The following is a 14,773-nucleotide window of genomic DNA, read 5'->3' as shown; positions in this document are numbered from 1 at the left end:
CCTATGCTTGCAAATGTATTTATTTATCTATTTAACAGCTTTTCAGTCCACAGACGTTAAATGCACATAAATAATTAGAAAAATGCTGACAGAATGAACTTTTTTTGTGTTAACCGAAAGAATCCATATTGGCCTTGTTTTCTTATTCAACCCAAGATATGAGCATTGCTTCAGCCCAATAAAAATGATTTGTATGAATGGCAAATAATCAGATGCATAAATCAAGTCCACTTTACAATATGAAAAAGGAATCCTTGTGAAAACCGGCACCAATATCTTCTTTTACCATCTCCATTTACAGACTACAATCTGAAGACACAATTTTGATTAAAACTGACAGAAACTGAATGTTTATGTAATAACTTTAAAGAATTGGAGTAACTTCAGAAATATGTAATAATAATAAAGGGCACAATAAAAAATACAAATTTATAGCATGACTTGACAGTTCCCGGTGGTGGACTTTTGGAGGAAGAGACACCTCCTCACATCCCTGCTCACTGCTGCAGTGGAAGTGGTCTCCAACTACCAAAACCTTGTGGTCTACCTTTACGAGGACTTCACCTGGAGCCTAAACACTTTCTTCCCTGAGAAGAAGGTTCACCAACCTCTCTACTTCCAGAAAAGCTTCTTTCCAGAAGCTGTTTGACTGTTAAACTGATAAGTATAAGACCTTGTAAATAATACATCCAATTAAAGACTCTAGCTTTTACTATATCTGCTGCGTCCACACCTTGCTACATTTGTATCTTTGCATGGGTTGAAACCAAGAATATGCACCTCCCATATCTTTATATTTTATTCAATTTTCTGTTTTCACAAGTTTTGGGACTTACTGAACTAAACCAGGACCTCGGGTATCACATTTTGTGCCATATCATGTGAGAGTAAAAGCACACGGCATGAGATGCAAAGTTGGTTGCTTTAAGAATTATTTGAGGGCAAGATGAGAAGACTGGATTTGGTGTCCATAGTGTGAGTTTTCTTTGCAACACCCACATCTGCTACTTATTTCCTGCTAATATCACTTGTTGAGTTTTCCCTCACCCAACCTCTAGCTTATCGAGTTTGGCCAAGAGTAGAAACACATTCAAGCACTTTTGACCAAACAAACAGATACGGTCGATGTGTCAAATGAGCAGATCATTTGTAGTAAGTTGTTTATCATTCAGGCTGTGGAATAAATTAATTGGCCTCCAAAGAGTTCGAGTGTGACTCCGAGCCACGCACACTTAGCTCAACCTGGTCTGAATCTGTGGTGTGACCTAGGGTCAGATTCAGCCAATCTCAGTCATAAAAATAAATAAAAAAAAGAACCTAAACAAACATGGGCCATGATCCTTCCAACCATCTTCTTGCTCTCATTATTTTCAAGTTTGTTGAAAGGTCCACATTAAGGCCCAACAAGGGGGTAGAGCTGAAGCATGTGGCTGTTGATGGAAACACATAAACAGCACGATACACAAACATACACATGCAGCTAGACAAATAACACGAAGAGCCAAGCAGCCTGGACACAAGGATAGCACCAATGAAAGACGTGTCCAAACAAGACATGACTATGAATAGGGACCCACACAATCCCACACACTCACTGCAGTCTGCAACAAGATGTGTATTTATGTAGTGGTGGAGGTCCTTTTGTAAATGTCCTGAACACGTCTGGAGTCTATGTTTTGGGGGAGATTTATACTACGTGCTGCAGTTTAAACACACAATGTCCGCTAAGGCTGTTTCACCCTAGTCAACACATAACCACAGCACCGTCTTCAAATAAAGTATCCAAGCTGTGGGGGCCCCAAGACAGCCCTCATAATCCTAACAGCAACCCACTCAACCCCTTTCTCTGCCTCGCCCAGCTCCATGGATGACAGGTTAATGAGGAGAAAATATTTTTATAGGATCACATTTCAACTGACTCCTGAGAACCGATGGTATAGCTTTTATGGGTATCGGTTCACAGCTTTGGCACCTTTATCTCTTTATCACTTTCGGTCTTTACGGGCAGGCAAGCCTAACCTTCATCTCACACTCACTGCAACTTAGCCACAACTAAGTGTAACTACAACTAAGCTCAAAAGCCAACCTCATGCTCCCAGCAATCAAAAACATCTTTCTAATTGCAGTTCAAAAATGCTTATCAAAAGATCTTAATGCACCAGGCTTTTTGTTTTGTTTTTTCAAAAGGGGGAACAGCTCTGGCAGTTTTAAAAAATAAATAGTGGTGAATGTAATGGTAAGGCAAACACCTCTGGCTGGCAGCTAGAGGGCTCTGGATCTGCTCAGCATGACACCATCTCCAAACTCTCACTTTCAGCTCTGTGACCTTCGCACCACCCCCTCGTTGCAACCATGCTACCACTCACACCCCGAACGGCATCGTTCAATGCACAGTGCGAGAGAATCTCCCCCTGACCTGACCCATTGAACCTTGCTCTGTCAGACCCTCACCTTGTCAGCAGTACTCCCGGGGGGTGCCAAGTGCTGGTTACCACAAGACCAGGTTGTAGTCTGTTAGTGATTTGTTAGATACACAACTACAAGGTAAGAAGAAAAGTGTTGATGTGGCAAAAAAAGGGGATGGTAATAGTTAATTTAAATTTTTTTTAAAAAAGTCTCTGTTGAAAGGTACATCCACCATTGGTGGTCTTTCCCAATGGAGTAAAAACAAAGTTGGAAGATTTGTCAGAGTGGTGGGGCAGAGTGAAGTGAAAAAGCTTTACCTCAAGTTGAAAATTAACCAGAAAGGCTTTTTCTGAATGTAAAATTTTAAATTAAATGCATGTATAATGCCAACAAGTCTTGTAATAAAGCCATCAAAGACTCTGAAAGAACCGTGCTGTCATGGTTAGTTCTGAATGAAACCATACTTGATGGCATCATCTGTTTGCTTACTTTCTCACCCCAACCAAAATAGTAGTCTCTTTTTGGAAAGGAGTCTATTGTCTGGAACTGTGAGAAGTATGGCACCATTCAGAATGTCTCATACAGTCAAAAAGAAAGAGGCAAAAAGCCCACATTTAAGAAAACAGGCGTGCTACACAAAGATGGCTACGGGGGCATACTCAGTCACTGTCATTCTTAATCTACCCAGATGTACAAGTGACACCGAGAATGTGAGGTCACATTCCCATACACATAACATACTGCAGGAACGGGGCCCTTGGGGGAAAATATGCATTCAGACTGCTATCTGAGACGTTTTGCAAGTTAGAACCTGCGACTCTGTACCAAGGGAGGAGACGGGTTGAGTGTGAACTACAAATATAAGGCAAAGAAAATATTTTCCAAGTTTCAATACGTACAACCAGAAAAAAAAGACCATTGTATAAAAAAAGGCCACTATTCAAGTTGGAATAATTTATGCATGTATTATCTCAAGTGTTTTCGATGAACAGGAGAAGCAAGAAGAGCTGAGACCTTTGGACTCATTTAGCGTCCGACATCTTCACCTTCTGCTCTCCACAGCTCAACATCAGAGGGCCAGGGAGGGCCAGAGAAACAGGGACAAGAGCCAGGGGCAGGATGTCACGTCCATCCACAAAACCACCAGCCAAACCAGGAAGGCCCAGTGGGACACGCAGTCTCAGATTTGACAACAAAAGGGGATGGTCTGACACTGGCCAGGCAGCCGCCTTTTCTGGGCTGGCCTCCAAATCTGGAGTGACCCTGCTCTTGGGTACTGGCACTACTCAAGGTTCATTTTCTCGCGTTGGTCTGTTCTTGGCTAAACAGCACAACAACTTCACTTGTATGTCTAAATAATGTGGAAGTGCAAGCAAGAAAAAAAAAAAAAGTTGCATTTTACAAAGCACACGAGCATAATATAATCTTGCCATAACTTGCTATTGTCCTACGATGTGTCAAATTAGTGTGGTCTCATGAAAATGTGACAAAAAGAAAAAAGGACGTTGGTGAGTAAAATGAGGATTCATGTTGTTCAAGAGCTTCGAGTGGAGTCCAGCAGGGTTCAGTTGCTACTGCTTTTAGAAGGTAAACAACAAGAATGAAATCCAGAAATGAGTAAACCTCCGATTCAATGATGCTTGATTTTAGGGGCACCCCATTGTGAACAACTTCTCAGTATGTGTGTGCATTAATGAACTGCTTTGGCTCATATGCAAATGACTAATGTAGGGAGCGAGTGTGTGAGTGTATGCTGCACAAGCAACATGTGAGGGTTTCTGAGGGAACGTAAGTGCCCAAGGTGGGAACTCGGCAACCTTCTCACCCTTTTTCTGTCTTCCTCCCCTAAAAAGGAAGGAGTGGGGAGATTCTGAGAATGATATTGCAGTTTCAAACACATAAGAACCGATATGGGGGGGCTAAGGGGGAAATTCCAGCTCAGGTGCTCTGGAAACAGTAGTTTCAGACAAAACATGACGAGGAATAAGATAAGAATAATATTGATCAAAGAATTATGTCTCTGAAAAGTAGTAGGAAGAAGTGAAATTTATCAACTCCTCTCCTTCATTAATGGCAGTTGGTTAATTACCTACCAGTATCCTCATTTTTACTAATCAATGCAGCATTTACTGATCTTAATCTACTGGAATAATTGCAAATAAGAATTAATGTTTGTAGTCTGAGTTTTCATAGATACAAAAACATTAACACCAAACAAACAACTCAATAATAAATCAGTTGACAAATAATTAATAAATAAACACCTTGTGATCGCACATCTCATTTCTGTATATATTAAAAACATCTCTTTCTCTATTTTTAAATTGGATTATATATCTATATACATAGTTTCAACCCAACCCAAAACTATTTTACAGTTTGACTCCATAAATAGAAATGCAAACTCTTCTGAGTTGTTTCTATGTTCATCATTTTGAGATTAAATTATCGCTTTAAATTGTAAGACACTTTCCCTTTTAATAAATTCGTATTTAAAATTTCCACTCATTTTTTTTATTTGATTATTTGTATTATTGTATTATTTTTTGTATCATTCATCCACAGTTCCAGAAAAAAAAAAAAAAAAAAACGTTGCCTGTAAGAAAAGTGGATTTTGTGTATCCTGGATTATGGATGCTGCTTATTGCCCTCTTTTGCAGAGTGATTAGTGGATATATTGCACATGCGTAATTATTAGTCCAAACCTCGGAACTAAGTTGTAGACAGGCATGGGAACATTTTCCATGAAATAATGTAAGAACAAGCTAGCAAATGAACAAAAGACGATACAGATGTGATGATGTGATGCGAAGAATAATACCTTATACCGCATCTTGGGACAGGAGTGAATGTAAAAGCCCAGGTAGTAGTGGGACAGCTTTGGGGACTGCTTCTGTAGTTGCCTTGTGAAAGCAATCTCCCTAAAATGGAAAAAAAGGTTAACATTTTAAGATCATTGCACATTTTAGTTCCTGGGTATGTATGCATACAGGTAAACTGGTAAAATAGTTTATAGTTATCGTCTCACGATGTATGTTACCATATTATTGCAAATGACATTATTGGAATTAAAATAAAAATGACCAGTTTATTTACTGTGTTCGTCGAACATGCAAAAAATTCTGTAAACAAATAACGTCTACAATTCAATGATAAAATACAAACAGGATTACCCCAATACATCTTTTCAAACAGCATTTAATGCAGGTATTACGAAACAAAATTGTCCAAAACATTTAAAACCAGAACCCAAGTTGAGGAAGTAAACACCCAAACTCAAAGCTTTTCTTGTCTCATTTCATTAGACAAAAACAATGACCTTCTCTCTATAATGGCGCTGAGCCGTTGAGCAGAAAAGCAGGTGGGAAAAGGGGAGATTTAGAACGCTGAAGATTTATACAACGTCTTCCAATACAGTAAATGTCTTGCTTTCTTTATTCCCCCCAGTAGTCTCTTCCTTAATTGCATCCTTTTACTAAGCGTCCATTTTCTCCTTCCATCTGCTATTTCCTTCGCCATTCCATAACAAAATTCCAGCTCCTTTTGTTTCACCCTTCTTTCTACCACCTTTCATCCACCCAAATGAAGCGGGAGAATTCTCTTTCTTTCAATACTTTAGAGTGAGAGAAAGAGGTCTTAACATAAAATAGATGCTCTGAAAAATAAGACATGGGACAAAGCAGGCCAGGGGAACATGGGGGAGAGAGAAGTGGCGAGAGAGCAGGACGAGAATATAAAAGAGCGTGTTGGAGAAAGCGAAAAGAAGGCTGAGGAGAGGCCGCTACAGCGAGGTGCTACAAGGTCACCCACTTGCTGCCAGGTTCCTGGGTTCCCATCCCCTTACCACAAAAGGCCTGAATTGAGTGGTGGTTGGGAGGGGGGTCAAAAAAAGCAAGGGGTCCATTCACAAAAAAAAAAACTGCAGACCCCCTCCTCCTTCTCCTTTCTCTTGAGCTCTTCACACCCCCAATCTCACCCCAATGGCAGCAGCTTGAGTTTACTATTATCCCCTCTTCAGCCATCTGACACTCCAGCACAAGCCAATTATCAAGCCCTGATGAGAGCATGCACACACGCACACAGACACACACAAACACACACACAGGGAGGTGAGGCCTCATTCGAACAAGGAAGATTTTTTTTTCCAAATGATCAAAAATGTGTTAATTAGCTGGGTAGGATGAAGAGATGACCAGTGTGTGTATGAATTTGCTGTATTTGGGGGGGGAAAAAAAGGATGGAGCAAAAAATAACTATACATCATGTCGAGCAGTGCTTTCACAAAACATCATATAAACTACACAATGTGAAATTATGATGTCTCAAATTTGGTTAGGTGTAAAATCTGAGTCAGAATAGGTGAGACTACACTTTACTACACAGAGAGATACACAGGTTAGTAATTGTACCTTCTGCCATCTAGTGGAAAAGCATTTAATTGTTTTGCCTGTCACTACACACCACCGGCATGTGTAAATAGATTATGTGTAGTAAACACATTTTCAGGACAATTAAGTGAAATTGCATAAATTACTTTCGCAAATCACTGACCTAGAGAGGAAGGTCATTACTGTGAAGCAAGCTGGACACAGCAACAGGGGCTTTAAGGTGGTGGAACTTAAAAGTTTGAACATTTAAAAAAATAAAGTCCTGTTTGACCCAAAACCTTCCATTGAAAAAGAGGAATTTTACCTTTCAGCACATCAGTGACACAAAAACAAGTCCAAACCAAGTGCTGGAAGGTCCTGTCAGGACCCACATCCAAATCCAATTTAAAATGTGTGAGAGGATCTGAAGAGGTCTGTACTATTGCAATCTGACAGATTTGTAACATAGTGGAGGAACAAATGCTGAATGAACCAATTTGACATAAAAAAAAAAACGTAAAGTGCTCAAGCACAGTATTAGCTTTAAGTGTACAGTGACATATTTTGAGCCCTACTTCCTCATTATTATTTTCAAAGTACTGCATAAGGAGGCATCAGCACCAAAATTATTTGTTACCGTATAGAAAAATGTGTATAGATATGTAAATATGTATAAAATATAGATAGCGGAAAGATTTTCAAGGAAGAACAAACTCAACACCACCCTCTTCAGTTTCCAAATGTAAATTACACAAGTACACAAGATCTGTTTTGGTTTTGAAAGCATAGCAATATGTGTGTGCCTTTGGAATGGTAGGATGGGATTTTGAAGGCCATGAATTAAAAACCAAATATGATACTTTTTAAGGATTTGAGGACTCTCAGCATTGGCAGAAATTGATATTGGTGACTATGTTTATGTTTCTTGAAAGGAGGGTTTGAGCACAGCCAGCCAGAGCAAGTAGACCAAAGTGTAGAAATGATTAAAGATCTGAGCTCTGGTGTCTATAAACAAGCAGGAGGACTTCAGTCCAGTGGGCTTCCTGTACTTCCTGGCCAAAACCTCCTCCAGGCCCAATCACTTTGTTTAAGTCTTGAATTCTACTTGAGACTAAAAATAAAAAGTGATGGGAAGCAGTACACTCTGAACCACCAAGGTGCCCCCCTCAACACGAGCGACGCCCACAAACATACTGTACTGTACATCATCATCATCAAAGCAACATCTGTGAAATATTTTAAAACGTTTCCCCTACTTTATGGAAGTACATTTAACTGGAATTGCCAGAAATGCGTCTGTAGTACGCATATGTGTGCTCTAATTTCATCTTGGCAGAGAAAACTGCCACAATTGGAATTCTGCCTTTGCTAATCAAATGTGAAGACAAAGGAATGTGCCTCGCCAAAATCTTATACGTATATACTATTCAGTAAGATGCCGAGAGATACTGTATCAAAGAAAATACTTTTAGAGGGGGTGCCAATATAAAAAAGAATAAATATAGCAAAAGAGATTTCTCTAATAAAAGACAGGCAGATATAAATGGTGTGATTTACCTGTGACATTTTACTTTCTAAGTGTGTGTGTGCAAATTTGGCTGTTCTGCAAAATGAAATTGAAAGTGCTAAGCTCAATCAGTTCAACAAACCTGAGAGCAGAGTAGGAGCCTAGAGACAAGAAAGCAAAGTCTGGGTGGTAGTACAGGTAGACAGATGACACGCAGGTCGGCAGGATATCGATCACTCCCACTGCCACTATCTGGCCGTCTAACCAGTACTGCTGATGAAAGGAGCCGTAACCCATTTCAGGACCATCATCAGTGTGCTCGGCCTGGGATGGGATAAAGAAGAAGAATACACTGACATTACTACAATAGTAACAGTGCAAAAGCCTTGAACTATGACCGAAATATTATCCGCAAGCACGCACCTATGCGTGCACACAAAGAGTCCTTTTGAAATAAGACTGTCAAGACGTGACCAAAATATAAACGTTCAGCCTTAAGAGGTTTAAAAAAAATTACTAATTGCGTAAAAAATCATTGCAGCCATTTTATACATAAAGCATCTATTATTAGGTGGCAAAAGTGTTTGAAAATTTGACGCGACTCTAAATAGAACAATGGGATATCTTATATATTTGCATTAAAAACATTTGACATGAAATGCATGATTTATTTATTTTTCCTGGAGATGCTTCACAGCAGCCTTGACTTTCTGCATACAGTTTGCACTTCTTCTTTGGCAAGGTAAAGCCTGTACTAATGGGTTGAGGTCAGTTTTGAATTGCTTTCACAGTACGTTTAGGGATACTATCCATACCTAGCTTAAAAAAAGAAAAAAAATTCACATAAATCACATTCGTTTTTAATTACACATCAATTGTGGTGGTGTATAAAGGTATTATAAGAGGTTCTTTTTGCCTGCAGGCCTCACATATTATGTGTGGGGGTGTACAGTAGCCTCACTTACAGGCTGCTAATAGCTCCCAAATGTGGACTGAGTGCAATAGCAAAGCAGAGTTGGAGGAGAGTTGGTACTGGCTTCAGAATCACTCCAGGAGAGAACTTTTTAATAAGAAGTCTTTATACCCGCCAGCTGTGGATCCCCGCCAAACTTTCGCCTGTAAGCTTGCTCACTCTATGTGGTATTAAATAATGTGTGTTGTTGCACATACTTGTTTTTGTTCAATCTGCTAATATGACAGTCGTGGTTGATATATAGCGCACTATAATTAGCACACATGCTGTGTGTAATTTATCATAGACTTTGGTTGTCTGGGTAAAAGTATTTTCTCCATCTTTATGCTCATGAAAAAAGATGACAGTGACTCCAGTGTTTCGTCCTGGGAGTGACTTTATTAATGTGAGATTAGAAATGCGACTGCCAGTTATCAACAATAATTTGATCTGGGATTGTTACTGTATAATATGTAATTAAGTTGCATAATGACCGAAAAATGCATAGAGCTGTTTGAGAAGAATCTTGTGTTAGTGTATCTACACTTCATACAAAGCTCTATGCTTTCAAAATGGAACTTTCAGCAATGTAATTATCTTCGACTTTGTTTTCCTACCACTTCAAGTCAAAATGGCAGCACTGAAATCGCTTAGTTTCTTGTCTGTCAGATCAACTAAAATCTTTTCACTTTTATGTGAAAATGCATATATTTTTGGGCTTTACTTCAGATGTTAATGATATCAAAGCGTTGCTGTCGGTTCACTCCCCATTAGCGTTGACTAACTGGCAAGCAGCCAATAAATGAGGTAAAAAAAAAAAAAAAAACTCGAGTGTGAGTGTGTGCGTGCATGTCCATCTGTATAAGCAGGCAGCCTGTTATTTCTTGGCACAAGTTCCATGAAAAACACTGGAGTCTTTGTAAGAGGTCCCAAGAAGTTTTGGCCCTGTGTGCATGTGTGAGTGCATGCGTGAATGTGTGTCTGTGCATATGCGCGATAATGAACATGTTTAAAAAAAAAAACAGACATTTTCATCACCCCACTAAGAATATGCACCTTTTACCACAATAACCAATATTAGCACAGTAGAAGTAATAGCTTGATGTTTGTTTTTTTATAGAGTTCATATGTTAAAGGCCGATTGATGCTCTCTTACCTACCTGCATGTCCCCTCACAGGACAGCTTAATGGTTGTGTCCTTGCCACTGTAAAAACAATCTAAACTTCTCTGGAATACTTCAAACCACCCCAAAGCTCCACATACGGCCCCAAATCACTCGCATATGGCCAAAAGACTGGACCAAGTATGCAGTACGCTATGACAGTGTAGTGGTTGTGTCCTCTTTTAATCTGATTCATACATATTTGGGTTGAGCGTCCCTTTCTGAGGTCATTTCTTATTGTGGGAGTGTCAGTCACAAACTCAGTGCCACATGATTACCTACTGGAAAATTAATTATGATTGCACAGCACTGATGCTGCCAGTTCTCTCAGGCATTAAGTGACAATGTAAGAACTTCAAGCTTGAGATTCCAATTGGAGTGAAATATAAGAAAAAGTATGTAAAATGAAATTGAAGCATAAACAGTGCACATTGATTTTTGTAAGTTCTGCTGTTCATCACATGAACAGGTACAGATATACAACTGAGTGCATGTGAAAGCACAAATTAATTGATGTGTCAGAGTATGTAAATGCATTTTTAAAACGCCTGTTTTAATAAGAAAGCTCTAAAATTTTGACGAAACTGAACAGCACCAAACAAAACATGTCCTTTATGGCTACAATGAAATGATATTTTTTTTGCATACATTACAAAAAATACAACACAAAGTGAACCACACACCCCAACATGGTGAGTGTATATATTTTAATAGCGAGCCCTCAGATTGGAAACAGATGGAAGCCGACACGCAGAGGTAGAATAGAAAAGCCACATACAATAACTCTGACATGAGTGGGGAGGACTGGGTGGGAGATCAGAGACTGGAATAAAAACGAGTTGGGCAACGGAGGGTCATGCCAGCAGAGATGGCATGTTAAATCCATCAGAGGAAAGTGAGTGAAACCAGTACATGAGGGTGGGAGTGTGCCGCAGAGTGCTTGGCTTGAACAGGCTGTTCAATGCGCGTGGCAGCTTTGACGAGGTGATAAAAGCTTGTGCCCTAAAAACGCTAATGATGCTCATTAAGGAAGACCCAAGGGAAGCCACAGGACCAAACTACAGGGATTATTTATGTTCACCTCAATCTAATTTACGCTGCTGTTCCAAGTATCCTTGTTGTCGTACGCTATGTCCACTGTTGTTTCATACAAGCTGAAATTCACAAAGCTCGCTAAGTGCTCCGTGATGCCTGGCGGCAATTACATGTCACTCAACGCTACAAAGTGGACTCAAGTTTTACCATGAAAGCATTGCTAGTATTTTCAAGATGGTGGCCATGATTAGTCTTAATTCATACCTAAAACTTTGTATGGATCCAGCTGAATCCAGTCAGATTTAGGTGGTGCCTAAAAAGTACAGCTCATTTTTCAAAGTCAAAGTCCCAATGATCATCGTCACACACACATCTGGGTGTGGTGAAATTTGTCCTCTGCATTTAACCCATCCCCGTGTGATTTTGATCCATCCCCTGGGGGAGAGGGGAGCAGTGAGCAGCAGCGGTGCCGCGCTTGGGAATAATTTGGTGATGTAACCCCCCAATTCCAACCCTTAATGCTGAGTGCCAAGCAGGGAGGCAATGGGTCCCATTTTTGTAGTCTTTGGTATGACCCGGCCGGGGTTTGAACCCACAACCTTCCAGTCTCAGGGCGGACACTACCACTAGGCCACTGAGCTGGTCAGCTATTCAAGTTGGTCAGAACACTTGGCACGTAGAACAGCAGGATTGTACTGTGGAACAGTAAATGCGATTTGCTCTGATTCGATCGTTGTTTGCCTTAATTTGAAGATGGATAAATATTTCATCTGATTGGTAAATGGCAATATTTCAGCTCAAATATGTCAGCTCTTACTATCATTTTAAAGCAGATAAGGATCGGTGAGTCGATATGTGAACGCCATGAATGGCAAGCCTGTAAAATATAGACACGTATATTATCTTGTACTTTATTATAGTAAAAAGAAAGGGTTGGGTTGTTTTGCAAAAAGTAAAAAAAAAAGGAAATTGGGTCCAAATTTTTTACTTGAATTGTGTTTTTGACAAAGCAAATTTCAGCGTGTATGTTTATACTTGAATATGTGCACACTGCAAACAACTGTAGTATTTTATAATTCAACTTAAAAAAAAAGATTGACAACATTACTACATGTTGTCAGTGTCTGCTTAGCAAGCTTTCCAATGATACCAATCTTTTGAAAAATAGGGTAAAGCTCAACAAAGGTATGAACGTTGTGAACGCCTCACTTGCAGCTTCAAACTTCCACAGATTCACAGAAAGGCATCATAATGGATGCTCTTTCACAACCACAGCAAAAGCGTATGCGCTTGTTTAGTATGCGTTTTATCGACTACTGTGTACAAACATGTCAAATGCTCATTTTGACCTACATTATGCATGAAACACTGGAAAAAAATGGTTTTGGATGGCATCGGTGGTACCTTTAAAGACCCAACAGCCATCCGTTGGATACTGAAGCACATCGCAAATGTGTCCCATTCGATCAAAGAAAAAAGGAAATTGGGTCCAACGTGGGCAGCTTTTCAATCCCAGTGCAATCTGGACACCACATTTCAATTTAACCTTTAACTCACTCTTCTACTCGTACTAGGTGAGATACTAACTCCTCTGTATGAAAAAAAAAAAAAACTCTTTCCTGTATCCCTTAAACACCACTCATTGAATTTAGCTGGAGGGCTTGAAAGTGGAGCGCAAAGCTGAGTGGCTCAATATGAAGAAGTGGAGAGGAAATTAAATTTTAATTAACCAGCTCTGGTAATGTGGTGGCAATGAAAATAAAGCAGGGTGTGGAAAAAAAGGCAATTCTAAAAGTAAACTTATTGAAAAGAGTTAATAAAGAACTGTGAAAAGGCCAAAGGAAATACATACCTCTAAAGGTGAATCGCAGAGAAATCGACGGAACTATAGTGGGACGCAGAGGAGAGAAAAAGTGAGTCATTACCAAAACATCAGAAAGAATATAAAATACATATTTCTACTAATGTCATAGAAATAAGTCAGTAATCAAAGTTTTCTCTTTACTCAACCTGGTCTTTATTTTCTCCATCCTTAAAGGTCTAGGTCACAGGTGTCAAACTCAAGGCCCGGGGGCCAGATACGGCCCGCCACATCATTTTATGTGGCCCACGAAGACGAATTCTGCATCAAATTCGTGTGTCATTACTAGCAAATTACTTGTGTCATTACTTGCAAATTGTCATCACTTTGAATAATATCTTTTTTTTTATAAATTTGACCAGTTTTTACTCATCTGATTTGAAAACGAGTTATTTGTCAGTTTGTTTTGTAGCTTTTACTGTATATAATATGAGGTGCTCATACATTTATTTGGGTTGACAGTCATAATGGCCCTCCGAAAGAAGCTATGTCTACAATGCAGCCCGCGAAAAAAAAGAGTTTGACACCCCTGGTCTAGGTATTTGGGAAAATAATTGTGGCTATTTCTTCAGGGACAAATGTTTGTTTTGCCACTGGCAGACTCACATTGCATGACAACAGTAAAGAATTTCTATTTGAGCATTTTATTCAAGGGTTGAGAGCAGTGTTTGCAGGTGATCTACATCTTGAGGACATACTACATAATTCAATAAAGAACCAGTAACAACAGAAAAGCCCTTTTGTCTTTTTATACTATCATCACAACTTTTAAATGTATAGACGCATACGTATTGCCAGTCTATTTGTATCCAGGTGATAACATTTTAAAGAGATTCTCCACAAAAGTAGTACACCACTTGAGTTGGCCTGGCGGTTTGTGTATTTATCCAACAAATGGCTCTTGGTGGAAAAGATTTGGACTGCTTTAGATTATGTTAATGGTGTGCACAATTGATATTTTTATGACAAGAACAATAGTATCAATACTAAGACTGCCAGTAAACTGTAATTTTCCACAACTAACTTTACAGTCAACCCATTACCAACAGCAAAGAACCACAAAGGGCAGTACCCTCAGAAGGCAAAAACAATAACACTTGTTATTGAAAACTCACAAAAAACAGTTACGAAAAACAGCTGCGGGTAATGAATTGTCATTTAAAATTTACTGTGCTAAAGTAAGTATGCATGAGCCTCATGAGTCTCCAAACAACAACTTATTCATCCATTTATTTGATTGCAAATAAAAGAAACTTTCACAAAGGCATTAATGTGTTTGTAAAAACCTTGAAATAATTGCCACCCCTCTAATTTTGCTTGCGTTAGTGATTTGGCAATCACTGTTTGGTTACTGGACTACATTCAGTTCGATATAAATAATCTTAACAGGGGTGCAATATTTCTAGCATGAAGTAAGTGTGTAAAAAAAGAATATTTTTAGACCGTTTAATATGCAGATCCAGTGACCAGGGCCTGCTGTGA

The 14,773-nt window shown here is 39.3% G+C and overlaps 1 protein-coding gene across 5 annotated transcripts in view; it reads right to left on the bottom strand.

Annotated features, from left to right (window-relative positions):
* The window catches only part of LOC125978719 (arginyl-tRNA--protein transferase 1), a 31,511-nt gene that overhangs the window by 7,260 nt on the left and 9,478 nt on the right, over positions 1 to 14,773 (bottom strand). For all 5 annotated transcript variants that reach the window (XM_049736334.2, XM_049736333.2, XM_049736335.2 and 2 more), the window contains 3 exons: positions 13,283 to 13,315; positions 8,423 to 8,604; positions 5,228 to 5,327 (listed from right to left, as the gene is read on the bottom strand). In XM_049736334.2, coding sequence (XP_049592291.1) covers positions 5,228 to 5,327; positions 8,423 to 8,604; positions 13,283 to 13,315 — 315 coding nt within the window. The remainder of the gene's footprint in view (positions 1 to 5,227; positions 5,328 to 8,422; positions 8,605 to 13,282; positions 13,316 to 14,773) is intronic.

This window comes from Syngnathus scovelli, chromosome 12 (genome assembly GCF_024217435.2).
Source record: "Syngnathus scovelli strain Florida chromosome 12, RoL_Ssco_1.2, whole genome shotgun sequence".
NCBI classification, from domain to species: domain Eukaryota; kingdom Metazoa; phylum Chordata; class Actinopteri; order Syngnathiformes; family Syngnathidae; genus Syngnathus; species Syngnathus scovelli.
The sequence above is the reverse complement of the archived record's forward strand: the minus strand, read 5'-3'. Positions and strand labels throughout refer to the sequence as shown.